Consider the following 17,109-nt stretch of genomic DNA (forward strand, 5'->3'; position numbering starts at 1 on the left):
TTTTAGGTCATAAGGGTAAAAAATTCACTTTCTTTAAAGGGTATGCGATTCATTTTTACTCAAAATGCATTCTTCTCCGATTTTCTAAAAATTTTGATTTTAGGACATGAGTTTAAACTTATGACCCCAAGTTAATGGGATGATTCTTGGCCTTAGTGAATTTGCAAACATTCATTTGAGGTTAAGGATGCACAAGTTGAACTAATGTAGATGGAATGAGGATTTAGTGAAACCCCAACATAAAAAGAATTTCCAAACTCTCTTGCTACCCTTTTAGCCCAGCAACTACATCGTTGGAAATAAAATTCGTTTGAGCATTTTGGAGTGTCTTAAAAAAATATATATTTTAATGGTACTATGATATTATTTAATTCTTGAAATTGATTCTGAGATTTTATTTGAGTTCAAAAGCTTTTTCTAATTGAAAGTTATGATTGTTTCTTTCAATAGGTTCTACATTCACCCAATACTATACACCCAAGTGTGTTTTGTAAATAAAAATTACTTTTTGGTCTATTTAATTTAATTTGATACTTTTTCTAAATTCTAGACTTCCTGAACTTTGAGTTTTAACACATAAAATACGTATTGAAATATGTTTTCCCTAGCAATAAATATATTTTTTCTAAGATACACCTACAACACTAGTCTAATTCTAGACAAAAGATATGCTTGCATGATTTAAAAATTGATTTGTGGCCTCTCTAGTTTTCTTTCTATTTTTATGTAAACTAGACATTCTAAATGACTTGTGTGATTTTTTGTGTGATTTTATGAGGCGTCAGAGTTAGTTTTAAAAATTAGTTTATTCATGTCTTTGCATTCTGAACCTTCTGCAACCTTTTGTAATTTGGAATTAATCTAAGTCTCAAATGATTATTTAGATACTTGTATGATTATCTAGACATATAGGAGAGGTCTCTTGACCTTTGGCATGATCAAATTCTCATTTTTGATATTTTTTTAAGATTTATTTTTGAATGTTTCTTTTTATAATAGCATGCTGAAAATTTTGCATTGTACTCACTTTATTGTTTAATTAAAGATTAATTGGCATCTCATGACTTGACATTGGTTGTTGTATTGTGATATATACATAATGGGAAAGGTTGCCTTATGAAATAATGCTCCCAGATTTTTATTTAGCATTTATCTTATGAACACTATTATTCTGATCTTTTACTATATGTTTTGTCTTAACCCTTGATTCTACCATTTGGTACACAATTCAGCCTAAACAATGAGCTGTATGCATGACCCTTGTGAATAGGTGATATTTTCTTTGGACTCTTGTCATTTCCTTTATGTTGTACATATACCATGCATGTTAGAATTTGGTATCTTGTTATTTGTTGTAACTTATTCTAACCTCCTTAGTCTTATGGAAGCACATTCTAAATAATTGATGCCATTCAAGTACGCTCCTCATCTTCTATCCTTAATTCTACAAATATGCATGTTTCATGTGTGAACATCTCCATGTTTAATATTGCTATCGGTTGCTTTGATTGTTGCTTGATTTTTTTATTCAGATGAAATGCACGTTGTATGTTATGTTACCCAAACTGACCTTGATGTTTTTATGATAGCACTTTGAGTTGTAGTCCAGATGTGCACATTGTCTTTCCTTTATGCTAGTGCCTTAGAATAATTGTTTGGCTTGCTTAGCATGTTGTAGAATTTAGATAATCACCTTTGGCCTTCCTTGGTGTCCTCAATCCATAAGTTAATTGTCATGCTTCTCTCAACTTGTCAGTAGAGACCTTTATTTAGGGCTTAAAGGGGTGCTACCTTTATGGTACCTTCTCAATAGGTAATCCAATCCTCAGATCTAGACTCGGGTTTTTCAAAGATATGTTTTTCCAAAACTTAAGAAGTCATCTTTTTTAAGGTTTTCTTTTTATTTTACTTTCCTTTTTAAAAATAAATAAAAATAAATGACGACTCCAATTTTTATAAGGAGTCCATAAGTGGGGATGCATGTGAAAAATGTTGGTCCATAAGTACATATCTACATATTTATACAAGTATTCCAAGCACAAAAAATAGAAACTTTCCTAACCTACATACACTATCAAATCCCCTTGATTACGGGATTATCTTAATCCTTTCTTTAATTACAAAAATATACAGTTATAATATTTCCTAATTACATTCTTCCACACTCCCCATCAAGCTGGTAAATAGATGTTTTCTATTCTCAACTTGGATACACTTGTTTGAAACGTTGTACTACTTAAATCTTTGGTGAATTTATTTGCAAGTTGGTGATCGGTAGATACATAAGGAGTACATATCAACCCGCTATCTAATTTATCCTTAATGAAATGTCTATCTATCTCTATGTGCTTCATTCGATCATGTTGCATTGGATTATGTGCAATACTTATTGCTGATTTATTGTCGCAGTAAAGGCTCATTGGGCCATCCCATTTAATCTTCAAATCTTCCAAAATAATCTTCAACCATATTAGTTCACAAACTCCTTAGGCCATTGTCCAAAATTCTACTTCTACACTAGACCTCGCCACCAAACTTTGTTTCTTACTTCTTCATATAACCATATTTCCACCAAAAAAGGTGCAATACCCAATTATCGATCTTTTGTCAACCACAGATCCAACATAATTTGCATTTGTGTATGCTTCAAGTTCTAGTCTTGAGTTTCATTTAAATAGGATGCCCTTTCTTGGAGACCCCTTAAGGTACTATAGCACTCGATTAGCAACTTGCAAATAAACTTCTTTACTATACATGAACTAGCCAACCACACTCACAAAATATGTTATATCCAATCTTGTGTTAGAGAGATAAATGAGTTTTCCTACTAGACATTAATACATTTCTCTATCTACTACAACATCTTCCTCAACCTCTCCAAGCTTATGATTAGGATCTATTAGTGTGCTTGTTGGTTTACATGCCAACTTCCTTGTTTCCTTGAGGAGGATAGTTACATATTTCTGATGAGAAATAAAAATTCCCTACTTAGAATGTGCAACTTCAATTCCTAAGAAGTATTTTAACCTTCCTAACTCTTCAATTTCAAACTCCTCAATCAAGCATTGCCTCAAAGTCCGTCTCTCCTTTTCATCATTTCCCGTCACAATGATGTCGCTTACATATACCACAAGAGCTGTGACTCTTCCTGAATCTGAATGCTTGATGAACAACCTATGATCTCCCTAACTTTGTCTATACCCCATGTTTTTCATCACTTTAGAAAACCTTCCAAACCACGCCTTTGGAGACTGTTTTAGCCCGTATAGAGCTTTCTTCAATTTACACACTTTTTTAGTGGCTAGGTCACTTCTAAATCCAAGAGAGACTTTCATATAAATCTCTTATTCCATATCTCCATTCAGAAATGCATTTTTGACATTGAATTGTTGTAGATCCCAATTATTATTTGTTGTCAATGATAACAAAATTTTGATTGTGTTCATCTTAGCAGCCAAAGCAAATGTCCCAACAAAAATCGAGGTGGTGTTGGCTCTAACATTGAGAAAATTTGGAAAAAATTTCCAATGGTCAATTCTTGGTGAAAGAATTTCCTTCACCTACTTAACTAATAACTTCTCTAGCAAAAGAAAGGCCTACTTAACACTAAATAGGATAAAATTCAAAAACAAAAAGTTGTTTAGCCAAAGGGCACTAAATGAGGAGATGATTGCCTAACTCTTCATGCCCTTTTAATTTTATAGATAACATTTTTTTTCATTTTTTTTTTTTTCCTTGATGGGACTCAAACCTATTTTTTACCATAAACAAAAGTGACACATTTCTATTAAATAGAAAGAAGGACAATACATCCTTCAAAAGTATAAAAATTCTAATTATAAAAAAAGAAAAAAAAAAGTGAAACTCCACACAAAGAAACAATACAAGCTACACACTCAAGGAAGAAACAAAAAGGTCCAAGAATAACCCAAAGATTTTCTAATTGGGAGAATAAAAATCAACTTCAGAAGATACTAAGAGTTTTGCTCCTCCTTTGGTCAAACAATTCACCACTTGATTTGCTAAGCAAGGACCGCAAGGAAAAGAACACCCTAACTTTGTATAAGTATCAAAAGCAATTGATCAAACCTCCATGCCTCCCCTCCCTTCTTTTTTTTTTTATTTTTTTTTTAGATACTGAAAAAATGATAGTAATGGCATCTCCTTCCATTAGAAGATTGACAAGGCCCAAAGTTGTAGCTTACACAAGGACCTCAAGAAGAGCTAGAATCTCAACCCCAATAGCAAAACCTACTCTTTCAAGTTTAGAGTATGCTTTTAGCTACATGGCCCAATGATCTTTAAAGCACCCCAATCCCTAGATGCCCTAGGGTATCCAAAGAACATCCATAAAAATTTAATTTGGCATAACTCCTAGAAGAGTAACCCTATTAGGAAGGTCTTCTCAACCAATCTCCTAGACCTAAATACAAGGGACCAATCTAATAATAGAAGGGACTTGAACCTAAAACCTACAACTAATCTAACTTGATGGGACTTGAACCTAGAACATTCCACATCCCCACCCCACCTTCGTGCCAATTGAGCCAAGCCTCAAAAGCTCCTCATGCCCCTCATGCATATGACACCTACTTGTAAGAATTCACCCAATAGGTATAGCAACACTGGTAATCCTCAAAGACCCTCTTTCATGTTTGGATAATCAACATCAAACAACTATGGTAACCTAAGTTTAGGAAGGAAGTAACGTTAAGTGGTAAAGAAAAGGATTAATATAAGAATGATAGAACAAATGCCCAATCACATCAACACCAAGTTACATTATCAATTTTAAAAGAGTAAAGAAGATAAGATAATGAAATTGTAAGATAATAGGCAATGTGATTGACATCATATATTGCATGGTAATGAGGGCAAAAATCATATCTTAGACTCGTTTTTAGCATTAAAAGCACTCCCCAACAAGTTAATTATACGCTACACCAGATATGTTCAGCTTTCTCACATTTTCCTGTTAATCCATGATGCTTTTGTGACACTCAAGAGGCAAGAATGGAGTAATAGCAGAGCCAAAGGAGCAAAGTTGCATAAAGCTCGATGATGCAACCCTATTTCAACCACTCCTAAGTTTGATGTTAGTTGAGGGGGTCAGAATCCATATGAGCTGAAACATTTTTTTTTACATTCTATTCTCATTGATTTGCACAAAATTTGGACACTGTTTGCATAAAAGATTGATGAAAAATAAGAAAATAGTTTAAGGAAAACATCTTGCCTATTCCCTAAATGGTACCAAGATGGCACCACAAAGACTTAGCTCCATTTCACCTTGCTTTGGCATCATTTCACCCTATGCAAATCCATCATGTTGTGAAAAATGGTGTCACTCAAGCCTTAACACCATTTCATATTGATCCTCCAGGACAGCACAAGCCTACCACTTTTTTTAGACCTTCCTAGCTCGCAATCAAATCTCCACCTTGCTTTTTATACCTTCACGTGGCCTACCACTTAGGTCAACCCAAAAAAACCTATAAATGTCCATTTTGGACTTGATGGACATGGACTAGGGGGTCCCTAGATGGGGAGCTATTCTTCAACCTTCAACCTTGGGAACTATTGTTGCAACTTAGAACTTTGTAATGTTTTGGATGTTTTAAGTGACTTGGATGTCTTACAAACTTTCATATTGGTTGTATCTTCATTTAGCCATAGTTCCCCTTCATTTTTGTATAACTTTAAACCTTAAATTTGGATTTTAATGGCAATGATTCCACAGTTTGCTTTTTATACTTACTTTAGTGTTGAATCCATGCTTTTTGAGTAGTGGCTTAGGCCATGGAAAAGGGGGTCCTTGGGACCCTCCTTATGCCCATGAAATGACCCTCAAACTAAGTTCTTTAATGATAATCTTGTCTCATGGCTTGAACCCTCTTGTATTTTATTAGAAAAGCACTCGTTAATGCTTGGAAACAAGAGTTTACGAGCCTCTTATGGAGTATCTCAAGTGCTTGATGGATAAGCATCATTATAACTTGAGATACCACTCTAATTGAGCTTCTAATGCAGTTTGGTAAGCAAAGAGGAGGACGCTTTAAAGATAATATCTAGTGATCTAAGTCACATGGTTGAGGCAATTAGAAGGAAAAGAAATAGAGGCTTGTGTTGAATATCTCTCAGTTGAAAATACCTGAAGGTAATCTCAACTATAGAGACATGAATGAGGATCATCTATTCATTATCCCGGTCTTTTCATCTCCCCTACACCCCTAAGGTTACCTCCCTATGGTTCAATACCTGATTCATTGGTTATATAATATGCTATTGTGCACATATCAGAAAAAAAAAAAAAATATATGCTATTGTGCATATTTGGCAAACACATTTAAGAGCAGTCATAAAGATAGAAAAATAGCCTAGGATTTGTTATATAATATGCTATTGTGCAATCCTTAAATATAATATGGACAAATAAAAATAAAAATAATAATAATAAATAAATAAACCACAAAGGTGTATAGAGACTACAAAATTACCAACCACAATAAAACTAATAACTGATTTCTTCAAATATGAGTTGTACAATAGTTACCTCACAAAGTGCCACAAGCATTAAACAAGAGGAGAGTTCACAAGCTTTGTTCCGTATACTTCTTATCAGATGCATTTGCCTTTCTTCATCTAGTCCCTTGGAATCTATAATATCAATAATCGGTGGTTCATTTGGATACTAGCACAAGAAAGAGACAAATATTAATGCACAAATCAACTCATACAACTACTTGCTAGAATCAACCAACAAATTCATATAAATCAGAGTGAAATTTGATATAAAACACAGCAAGAAAACACCATACTAAGCTTTCATAACTACAAATGATCAGGGACGGGGAGTGAGCGGGGCGAGAGGTGGGACACTAGTAAAGGTTGCCTAAGTTCAGACAAATGACAAAAGGAAGGGCAAAAGGCTTCAAAATTGACCATTAAGGGGGGAAAACACCTGAATTACAGTAGAAAAAGCAGCAGTATGGTCATATTGGCAGTTCCATCGACAGTATTAGTAATAGTAAAATAGTAGCAGCAGGGGGAGGAGTAGCATGGTAGTTCTTGTTATGCTAACTACAGTAACAAGAAGTAGATACCAAGAAATAGTAGCAATAATCCTGATCTTCCAAATTACTGAAATTTTAGATAAGTAGTTTTTCTCACAAAGGACTATACTATACTTATTGGAAATTAAAAATATACACACTCAAAGAAAGGGAAAATGCATCTACATCAATGAGAAAAATGTTTTCCAATAATTTCTCTACTCCCTCCTTTCCCTTGTCCAATTTCTCTTTGAGATTGTCATAACTTGAAACCAAACTCCAAGGTTACAATGTTTTCAATACTGAACTTTTATTTTTTTTTTTATCAGAAACGAACAATTGTATTAAAATAGAAAAACAAGGATGAGAAGTCCTCCCCAAGATGTACAAACCTAATAAAGAAACTGAGAAAGCCTCCGCTAAAGAAGGAGGGCAATACAAAAAGACAAAAGGCCTATACACATATAATGAACCCAAACCTTGTAGACCCAACCCTCAAGTATGCAAATTAAGTTGAATTACACTCAAAGAATAGAGTTTAAAAATGTTTGTACAATAAGCCCAAAAAGAAACACAAAACTGAAGAGAATCCCATATCAACTCCAGCATCCTCCAAGTATCTTCAAAAATCCTAGCATTCCTTTCTTTCCAAACAATCCACAACAAAGAGAGGCACGCTATCCTCCAAAGAGTCTTGCCTCTATTAGAATTCCCAAAACACTTGAAGGAGATCACCATCATATCGCAAATACTATCTGGCCGAACCCAATCCATCCCCGCCTGAGAAAAGATCCTATGCCACAAGCCTAAAATGATTGGGCGGTGCAAGAAGAGATGATCAATCGTCTCACTACTCCCCCTGTAGAGGATACACCAATCATGGCTAAAGGCTTTGAAAGGCCTCCTTATTGTAGCATGTCATTGGTATTTATCTTCTTATGTGTCACTAACCAAGCAAAGGCCCCGACTTTAAAAGGGACTTTTGTCTTCCACAAAAAATTAGCAGGGTAGAAAGGAAAAGAATCTAAGAAATTGGATAAGGCTAAAAAAAATGAGTTTACTAAGAAAGCTCCTGAAGAAGACGAAACCTAAGCTTTCGCATCTGGAACAGAAGAAGATAAATGAATGATGGAAAGTAGAGACAATAGTCTTTCAAGATCCACAAACTCCGCATCAAATAGATTGCGACAAAGAGTGAAATCCCAAGACAAAGAAGTGTTATTACCCAGGATAGCTAAAATAGGAAGGTTTTTTGTTGTGGTGACTCTAAAGAGTCTTGGAAATTGTAAGCAAAAAGGTTGATCCCCCCACCACAGATCTTCCCAAAAACAAATTATAGTCTCATCACCCACCACAAAGTGAGTGTGTGTGGAAAAAACTTGGAGCAAATGTGAAATGGTCTACCAAGAGCAACGATGTGACCATCTAACTATATTGTTGGTGTCCCATCCATTTGAATGTGTCCCATAGATGCTCAAGATAACCTGGTGCCAAAGGGTAGAACTTTCCTTAGGGTTCCTTCAGAGCCATTTCCCTAATAAAGCTTGGTTCCTTTTTGGAGACTTAAAAGAAAAAAAGAAAAATATTCTTTTGGACATAGTGGGGTTGGATGAGAAGGAACAAGAAGGGAATTTTTCTCCTGAACTAGCAGCAAGAAGGACTTTAAGGAAAGGGGAACTGGAAGAGGTATTGCTAAAGGAAGAGGTGTTTTGGAGGCAGAAATCTAAAATCAATAGGATAAAGGAAGGGGATTGTAATTTTAAGTTTTTTCATAAGGTGGCCAACAGCAAGAGGAATAAGAAGTTCATTAAATCCTTGGTGTTAGAAGACGGGGTAGTTTTAGATAACATTGAAAGCATTTCAGAGGAGATTAAGCATCATTTTGGGAAATTATTTTCCAAGCCTTCTGAAGGCCGTTAGAGGATAGAAGGTTTGGATTGGTCTCTTGTTTCAGCAGAGAGCGTCGTGTGGCTAGATCGCCCCTTCTCGAAAAAGGATATTCACAATGTCGTGTTGCATCTAAACAGGAAAAGACCCTAGTCCAGATGGTTTCACAATTGGTTTTTATCAAGAGTGTTGGGAAACGATTAAGGATGATCTTTTAAGAGTGTTCTTAGAGTTTCATAATAATGGGATAATCAATCGAAGCACAAATGTCACCTTCATTGCTCTTGTGCCAAAAAAGAGTCAATCAAGTAGGATCTCATATTACAGACCCATCAGTTTGGTTACCAATTTGTACAAAATCATAGCCAAGGTACTCTCAAGGCAATTGCGTACAGTTCTTCAAGATACCATTTTTTTTACTCAAGGTGCTTTTGTTGAAGGGAGGTAGATTCTAGATGTCGTCCTGATTGCAAATGAGTTGGTGGATGAAAAGAGGAGATCAAGAAAGGAAGGGCTAGTCTTCAAAATTGATTTTGAAAAAGCCTATGACCATGCTGATTGGGATTTTTTAGATCATGTTCTTGAAAGAAAAGGGTTTAGTTTAAGATGGAGTTCCAGGATGAGGGGTTGTTTATCTTCGATGACTTTTGCAATCTTAGTGAATGGTAATGCAAAGGGTTGGGTTTCCCCTTTTCTCTTCACCATTGTGGTTGATGTTTTAAGTAGATTGATTGTGAGGAAAAAAGAGAAAGGTGTGTTTGAGGGGTTTTTGGTTGGTAGAGATAGGACCAGGGTGTCTTATTTACAATTCGCGGATGACACGATCTTTTTCTCTAGAGCATCCTTCGAAGAGTTGCAGTCTCTTAAGCTAATTTTGGTGGTGTTTGGGCGTTCGTCAAGGTTAAGGATTAATCTAAATAAGAGCACTCTCTCTGGAATCAACATTAGTCAAAGTCAAACAGCCAGGTTGGCTTCTATACTTGATTGTGCAGTCTCTGATTGACCTTTAATGTATTTGGGTCTTCCTTTAAGGAGGAACCCAAATTCAATTTCTTTTTGGACCCTGTGTTGGATAAAGTCTCTAAGAGGTTGGATAGATGGAAAAGAGTTTTCTTGTCCTTAGGTGGTAGAATCACCCTAATTTAGTCATGTTTGTCACACATTCCGAACTACTTTCTTTCTCTTTTTAAGATTCTAGCCTCAGTTGCTTTAAGGATAGAAAAATTACAAAGAGATTTTCTTTGGTCGGTTTCAAGGGTGGGTAAAAGGGATCATTTGGTCAAGTGGGATTTAGTCTGTAGGCCTAAGGAGTTTGGTACTTTAGGGTTTGGGAAAAATTTTCTAAGGAATCAAGCTTTATTAGGGAAATGTTTTGGAGGTACCCTAAGGAAAGTTCTACCCTTTGCGTTATCTTGAGCATCTATGGGACACATTCAAATGGATGGGACGCCAACAATATAGTCCGATGGTCACATCATTGCCCTTAGAAGGTCATTGCACATCTATTCCAAGTTTTTTCCACACACACTTGCTTTGTGGTGGGTGATGGGATCAAAATTCATTTTTGGGAAGATCTATGGTGGGGGGATCAACCTTTTTGCTTACAATTTCCAAGATTCTTAAGAGTCACCACAACAAAAAACCTTCCTATTTCAGCTATCCTGGGTAATAACACTTCTTTGTCTTGGGATTTCACCTTTTGTCGTAATCTATTTGATACGGAGTTTGTGGATCTTGAAAGACTATTGTCTCTACTTTCTAGTGTTCATTTATCCCCTTCCGTTCCAGATGTGAAAGCTTGGGTTCCATCCTCTTCAAGACTTTCTCAGTAAACTTGTTTTATTAAGCCTTATCCAATTTCTCAAATTTTATTTCTTTCTACCCTGCTAATTTTGTGGAAGACAAAAGTCTCTTCTAAAGTCAGAGCATTTGCTTGGTTAGTGGCACATAAGAAGGTAAATACCAATGACATGCTACAATTAAGATGGCCTTTCAAAGCCCTTAGCCCCGATTGGTGCATCCTCTGCAAGGGGAGTAGTGAGACGATTGATCATCTTTTCTTGCATTGTCCGATCACTTTAGGTTTGTGGCATAAGATCTTTTCTCAGGCGGGGATCGAATAGGTTCAGCCAAGCAGTATTCTTGATATGATGGTAATCTCCTTTAAGTGTTTTGGGAATTCTATCAGAGACAGGACTCTCTAGAGGATAACGTGCCTCTCTTTGTTGTGGATTGTGTGGAGAGAGAGGAACACTAGGATTTTCGAGGATACGTGGAGCACACCGGAGTCGATGTGGGATTCTCTTTAGTTTTATGTTTCTTTTTAGGCTTACTATACAGACAGTTTTAAACCCTATCCTTTGAGTGTAATTCAGCTTAACTAGTTGTCGATTTACACACCTTAGAGTTGGGTACACAAGGTCTGAGTTCATTATACATGTATAGGCCTTTTGTCTTTTTGTATAGCCCTCTTTCTTTAGCAGAGGTTTTCTCAGTTTTTGTTTAGGTTTATACTTCTTGGGGAAGATTTCTCATTCTTTTCATGTTTTTCTTTTTTAATACAATTGTTCGTTTATGATAAATAAAAAAAAAAAAAATGAAGCTTGGTTCCTCAGTGAAATTTTCCCAAATCCTAAACCACCAAACTCCAAGGTTACAATGTTTTCAATTTGGAAGTTGCATCCAAGCTAAAGAGGGTACCATATTGACATTTGACAAAAATAACACCTCATTCTTGGTCTAACAAGCATGAGATTTTTGTTGCACAATTTGCTAGATTTGTTTCCTGTTTCATGCTTATCTCTTAACTTTAGGTGTCACTACTTTTCTTTTATGTGGGTAACACAACCACGGGATATATATTTTACTAAGTTTCTTCCCAAGGCACTATTTGGCAACATGAAACCAGAGTACAAGTAATGAGCAGGAATTTACAGAACTGCTTCCAAATTTCATAAACACTGAAAGACAAGACTTAAACTAAAAACTTGTTAGCAGAGGGAAAATCTTGTGATATATTTCTTCTTTTCTTTTTTTTCTTTCTGATTGGATAAGAGGTTCTTTACAGAAAAAGGTCAAAAATGGCCTCTCTTTTCTAGTCCTTCTTCCCAAACACAAAGATGGCTTTTCTAGTCCTTACTCCCAAACACAATGATCAAGCCCACTTTCTTTATTCTTTTTTTTTTTTTTTTTTTTTTTTTGAGTAAAAAACATTTTTATATATATTAAATTCAAAAAATTCCATAAATGTCTAGCTACACTGTAATATCTATGATTTTCATGATGTAATATTCAATAATATGGTCTTAACATTACAATTTCTTGATAAAAGACTGCATTATGACCAAAAAAATCAACTGACAACTTAGAACCTTGAGTTAACTAAGTGAACTACATAGGTGAATGCATAAATGATTTAAAGTACCTTTGAACCTGCTTGTATCCCAAGAACTGCTTCAACAAACTGCGAAGGAGAACAAGAGATTTGTAAACAAGTCTCAGTCAGCATACTAGTTAACAAATCACACCTCTAATTCAGTAAGTGAAACACCATTTCTTTTTACAGGTGACCAGAAATATATGAAAGAAAGTCAAGGGTGCATAAACCAACATTTTGCCCCCCCATCACAGCCATAGATATAATCAAATGTAAATTTGGGAAATTTTCTTGCTGGCAAAATGAAAAATGCATTTCAACACTCTAATATTCTGTAGCAGTTAAGCAGAGCCATTCAGGTTTCTTTAGTAGCTCTTGAGTCAAGAGAGAAAGACCCATGCCCTCCTAGCCGTTCATCTAGGTTATGGAAGCTTTTCAGCCACATTCTCTTTTTCATCTTGGTTTAGAAGGCTCTTCAGCAGGTTGATATGTTGTGGAATGAAATTTGCATGTTGAAAGATATTAAGGCATGGAAAAGGCGAAAGAGCAAGGAATTTGGTGTCACACCCCTTAGACATAAAATGATAAGATGACATTCTCCGCAGCGAACCAAGTACAGTTGGAAAACATAAGGAGTGTCCTTCAATGCTTTGAAATTGTGCTGGTTTCTCGATTAATTAGGAAAAAAGGGTCATTTACCTAGTTGGGAGGTTAAGGATTAACCAATACTCATTCTCTAGTTTACAACGTAGGTCTGCTTGCTTTTGCATTTTGTATGTGATCTTACGTCAAGGAGTCTTTAAGGCCAGAATGACATGGAAGTTAGTGGTGAGCACTTCGGAAGGAGGTTAGCAGAAGTAGAGCATCTTTGAAAATGAGGCAGGTTAACTTTGATCAAGATTGCCTGGGCTAGTTTGCCAACCTATCTTATGAATCTTTTCACAATCCTTTGCTTGGTAGCAACAAAATTAAAGAAGCTATAGCAACTTTGTAGGAAGGTTACCAAGGGAAGTTCATATTGATGAGTGACAAAAGGTGGTAAAACTAACTAGAGTGGAGGACTAAGGCACCTTTGTGTGTTCAACAAAGCTATATCAAATGGTTGTGGAGGTATACTTATAAAGACACAAGTGAGGAAATTGGCAAGTAGCACTTAGTGATTAGAAAGGTGTACCAAGATTTTTCAGAGTCAGGGAAGGGCCTAAAATAAAATTCTGAACAGAAACTTGGTACAGGAAGGTACCACTGATAGAGGTTTTAGCTGATTTGTATATAAATAAGGAAGCAAGGTTTGCTGATTATGGCAGGCTTGTTTGATCCATGTTTTAGTGAAACTTCTAGAACCAGCAAAAAGGAGTAAGTGAGTTATTTGTTCCAAGCTTTAAAAGGGAATGAGGACTTGGTCAGGGTGTGGATTCTATGGGTGCAACTCGGGCTGCTTGGATCACATTGACAATCAAACTAAACCCAATCCTAATAAAAGATCATTTGCCTAAATGGATACAAATTATTTTCTAAAATAAGTTCTCCAAATTGAGCTCAATAAGCTGAGGCTGAAATCAGGTTAAATTTGAACTAGTGAACATCCATTCAGGTTGTATGGAGTGGTAGATTATGAGATCAGGTTGCATGCATCAGGTTGAGCCCACAACGGCAATCAAAAAGGGCATAGGCGAGAATTGCCAAACCATGATAAAATTGTATTTGCATGTCTCCATCCCTTTCTATTTGCATTTATTGAGTTATTTATTGCTTAATTCAATTAGTTTTCAAAAAAGTTTTATCAACCCAATCCCCACCCCCACCCTCGTGGGTGTTTTGTTCAAGTTAATTAGTCTTGTTTCACAACTTCTATAATTGAAATAATTAAATCCTTAAAAACTTATAAAATAAAACAAATAATTGAATATATAATACTTCTAAAAAAAAAATTAAGCAAGAACAAACAAAATAAGTACAAAAATTAGAAAATTTGTATTGTAAAATAAAAAAGAAATCAACTTTAAAAATTAAGGACAAACTCAACAAATTGACCGTCAAACATCCTTCATATAATTATTTCTTATTTAACTTAAATATGATTGTATTTCATACACATAAAGGTTGAAAAAATAATAATAATAAAGAAGGAAAGAAAGGAAGAAAAAAACTTTTGGTGATTTTAACTTGAGAGTATTTATGTTTTTTGAAAAGAAGAAAAAAAGGAAAAGTGAATATCTTACTTAAATCAACAACTTATACTTAGTTTTCTAGATATTCGAGTCTGTTCATGTTCTACTAAGAGAAAAAGTAACAATAGTAGTTCTTCAAAAAGATTTTGTAATTCATGATTTATCTTCTACAAAAATTGAAATCAATTTGCCTTTTGAAGAGATGAAATTGCATTTGTACTTAAGTGACAATTTGTATTTGAAATTGACAAGCTGAAAATCCTTTAATGATAATAATAGCATTTTGTAATTTAAGTGACAAATACAAGGATACACTTGTCACTTAAATTATTATAAAACACTTCTCTAAGAAATGTTTTTGCAAACTGACATCTCTCAGTGACTGTTTCAACTTCTGGGTTTCATGAGTGTTGCAACCTTATTAGAATTCGAAAAAGAAACTGGTGCACAATTGAACATTGGAATGACTGGAATGGAATGCAACACCCAACCCATTCCACAAACCAACATAACTTTAGTACTGTTTGGGGAGTTAATAAGCATTTTAGCTATTCATGCCTTACACAACTGTCTTTATCAAATTAAGCCAGCTTCAATGTTAATCCTCTATTGTCATTGAGAACCCAATTTCCTATGCACTAACTATCATCAAATGTAATTTCCACCAGACATGATTTCCAGGACACCACAAAAAATAAAATAAAAGAAAATAAATCCATGGAAAAGATAGATGGTTTAAAGTTGTATAAGCAACTCACATAGACATGTTTGAACACCACATGGGAATTGAATTCCACCATTTTGTTATTTAAGTAATTCTATGTACAAGTGCATAATCTTAAGCCAATATATGAATGGGAGCATTGAAACAAATGATAATGGAACTTTGTAATGGCATCTTATAAAATCCTAAAACCCATATCAACTAATTGGGTTTTGGAAATTGATTCAATTTCCTTTAATGGCCTATTCAAAATGGCTGATTCAAACTTTCAAACACTATGTGAAGTCCAATGGAGCATTCAATATTCTTGAGACTTCAGTCCATAGCCTCAATACCAAAACCAATCCCAAACCACTCTTATTGGCTAGTACTTCCAAACAAGGCCACCAACCACAATACATAATATCCCATAAATCAGCACAAGACTATATTCTAAACCGTGTTTCTCTTAATTGCACTCTACCATCCGTTTGGTTGCCAGGAAATCAGCAGAAAAGAAACAAAAATGAAAGTTTGAATTTCATGCATGGGAGTATCCTCCTCAGCTACACCAAATGAGGCACACTGATGGAAAGGTTGTCTCGTGTCTGGCTCCCAGATCAAAATTTTAAGACTTGAAATTTGATTTTAATCTCTTTTCAGACAATTCCAGCCACCATACCAAGCAATATGCTATTGCAATTAAACAATTGGAATTCCGAGTAGGAAACAAAATCAAGCAAAACCGAGATAAAATCCATAGCAGTTGCTTCGGATCAGACCACCCATGAAAACTTAGAAAGGTAGATTTTGTCATGATCTAATCCCTTGTTCGGATACAAAGAAAGAGCAACCAAAACATAAATTAAACTAAAATATCAAATCTGATAAATGAAACTAAAGTCTCCACCTAACTCTAATAGAACCACTCGGCTTATTTCATGTGAACTTTTGCTTGAAACCAACCTAAAATCCTAAAGAAATTTCATTATTTGACTTAATTAAGGTCTAAACTTTAATTTCTTTCCCCAATTTTCCCAGCCAAAAAAAACATAAGAATCAAGATTTTCTTTTTCTTTTCTCTTCCTCCGTTTTTTCAGCAACCAAACAGTATTAAAATTACGAAAGATCGAAAGCGGGGACCTGTTGCGATGAAACGTCAGCGGTCCGAGGCTTGATATGGACGTGAAGATGGGGAGGGAAGTGATCGAGAACCAGACAATCTTCGCCATAGACTGCTTGTACGGCTTCAACTTCGATCGCCACTTCTTCTTCCGCCATTGATAGAAATTACGAGAGAACGAGATATGTCTCCTTTGATTCTCCCGCTCTGTTGTGGCCACGAGTTTGTTCCTTTCCACAGCGGGATAATCGCCGGTGACGCTTAATACCGAACGGCGGATGTAGGGTGGAGGAGCGTGGGGAGAGCTGTAGCGTATACTCCCCCTCGCGATTGATTACTGTAGGGATTTTTTTTTTATATTTATTTTTAAAAATTAAAACCACGGCTCTCAAAAACCCAATTTTAAAATTCTAATCATTCATCATTTTTTTTATCTCATTTTTTATAAAAATGCCCTTATTTTTTCTTATAGAAACAATTTTTCTTTTAAAACATATATATAAATATTTCAAATAATTAACAATATTTATACCAATAATAGATTATTTTTCAAACAAAGAAAAATTATAGAGTACTGAATTCGATACCTATCGAAATTGACCCACCTCCGTTGGATCTCACATGTGGCAAGATGTTATTGGTCCAAAATTGAGGGTATGATATTGAAAAGAATATTTTAACAAGAAACCTCTCCAAAGTTGGGATGAAATCTTTCATCAATATTTTTTAAAATAATTCCTAGAAAAATAATTGTCATTGTTTTTGCTAACAAGTTTTATTTAAAAACTCTAATGTTT

General features: G+C 35.1%; 1 protein-coding gene across 1 annotated transcript in view; it reads right to left on the minus strand.

The window, feature by feature from the left end:
* Window positions 1-16,627, minus strand: part of LOC117932089 — a 78,869-nt gene extending 62,242 nt beyond the window's left edge. The window contains exons 1-3 of the mRNA XM_034853127.1: window positions 16,333-16,627; window positions 12,364-12,402; window positions 6,554-6,691 (exon numbers count right to left, since the gene is read on the minus strand). Of these exons, the coding sequence (XP_034709018.1) occupies window positions 6,554-6,691; window positions 12,364-12,402; window positions 16,333-16,470 (315 nt within the window). The 5' untranslated portion in view covers window positions 16,471-16,627. The remainder of the gene's footprint in view (window positions 1-6,553; window positions 6,692-12,363; window positions 12,403-16,332) is intronic.
* Window positions 16,628-17,109: the final 482 nt, after the last annotated feature.

This window comes from Vitis riparia, chromosome 15, assembly GCF_004353265.1.
Source record: "Vitis riparia cultivar Riparia Gloire de Montpellier isolate 1030 chromosome 15, EGFV_Vit.rip_1.0, whole genome shotgun sequence".
NCBI lineage: Eukaryota > Viridiplantae > Streptophyta > Magnoliopsida > Vitales > Vitaceae > Vitis > Vitis riparia.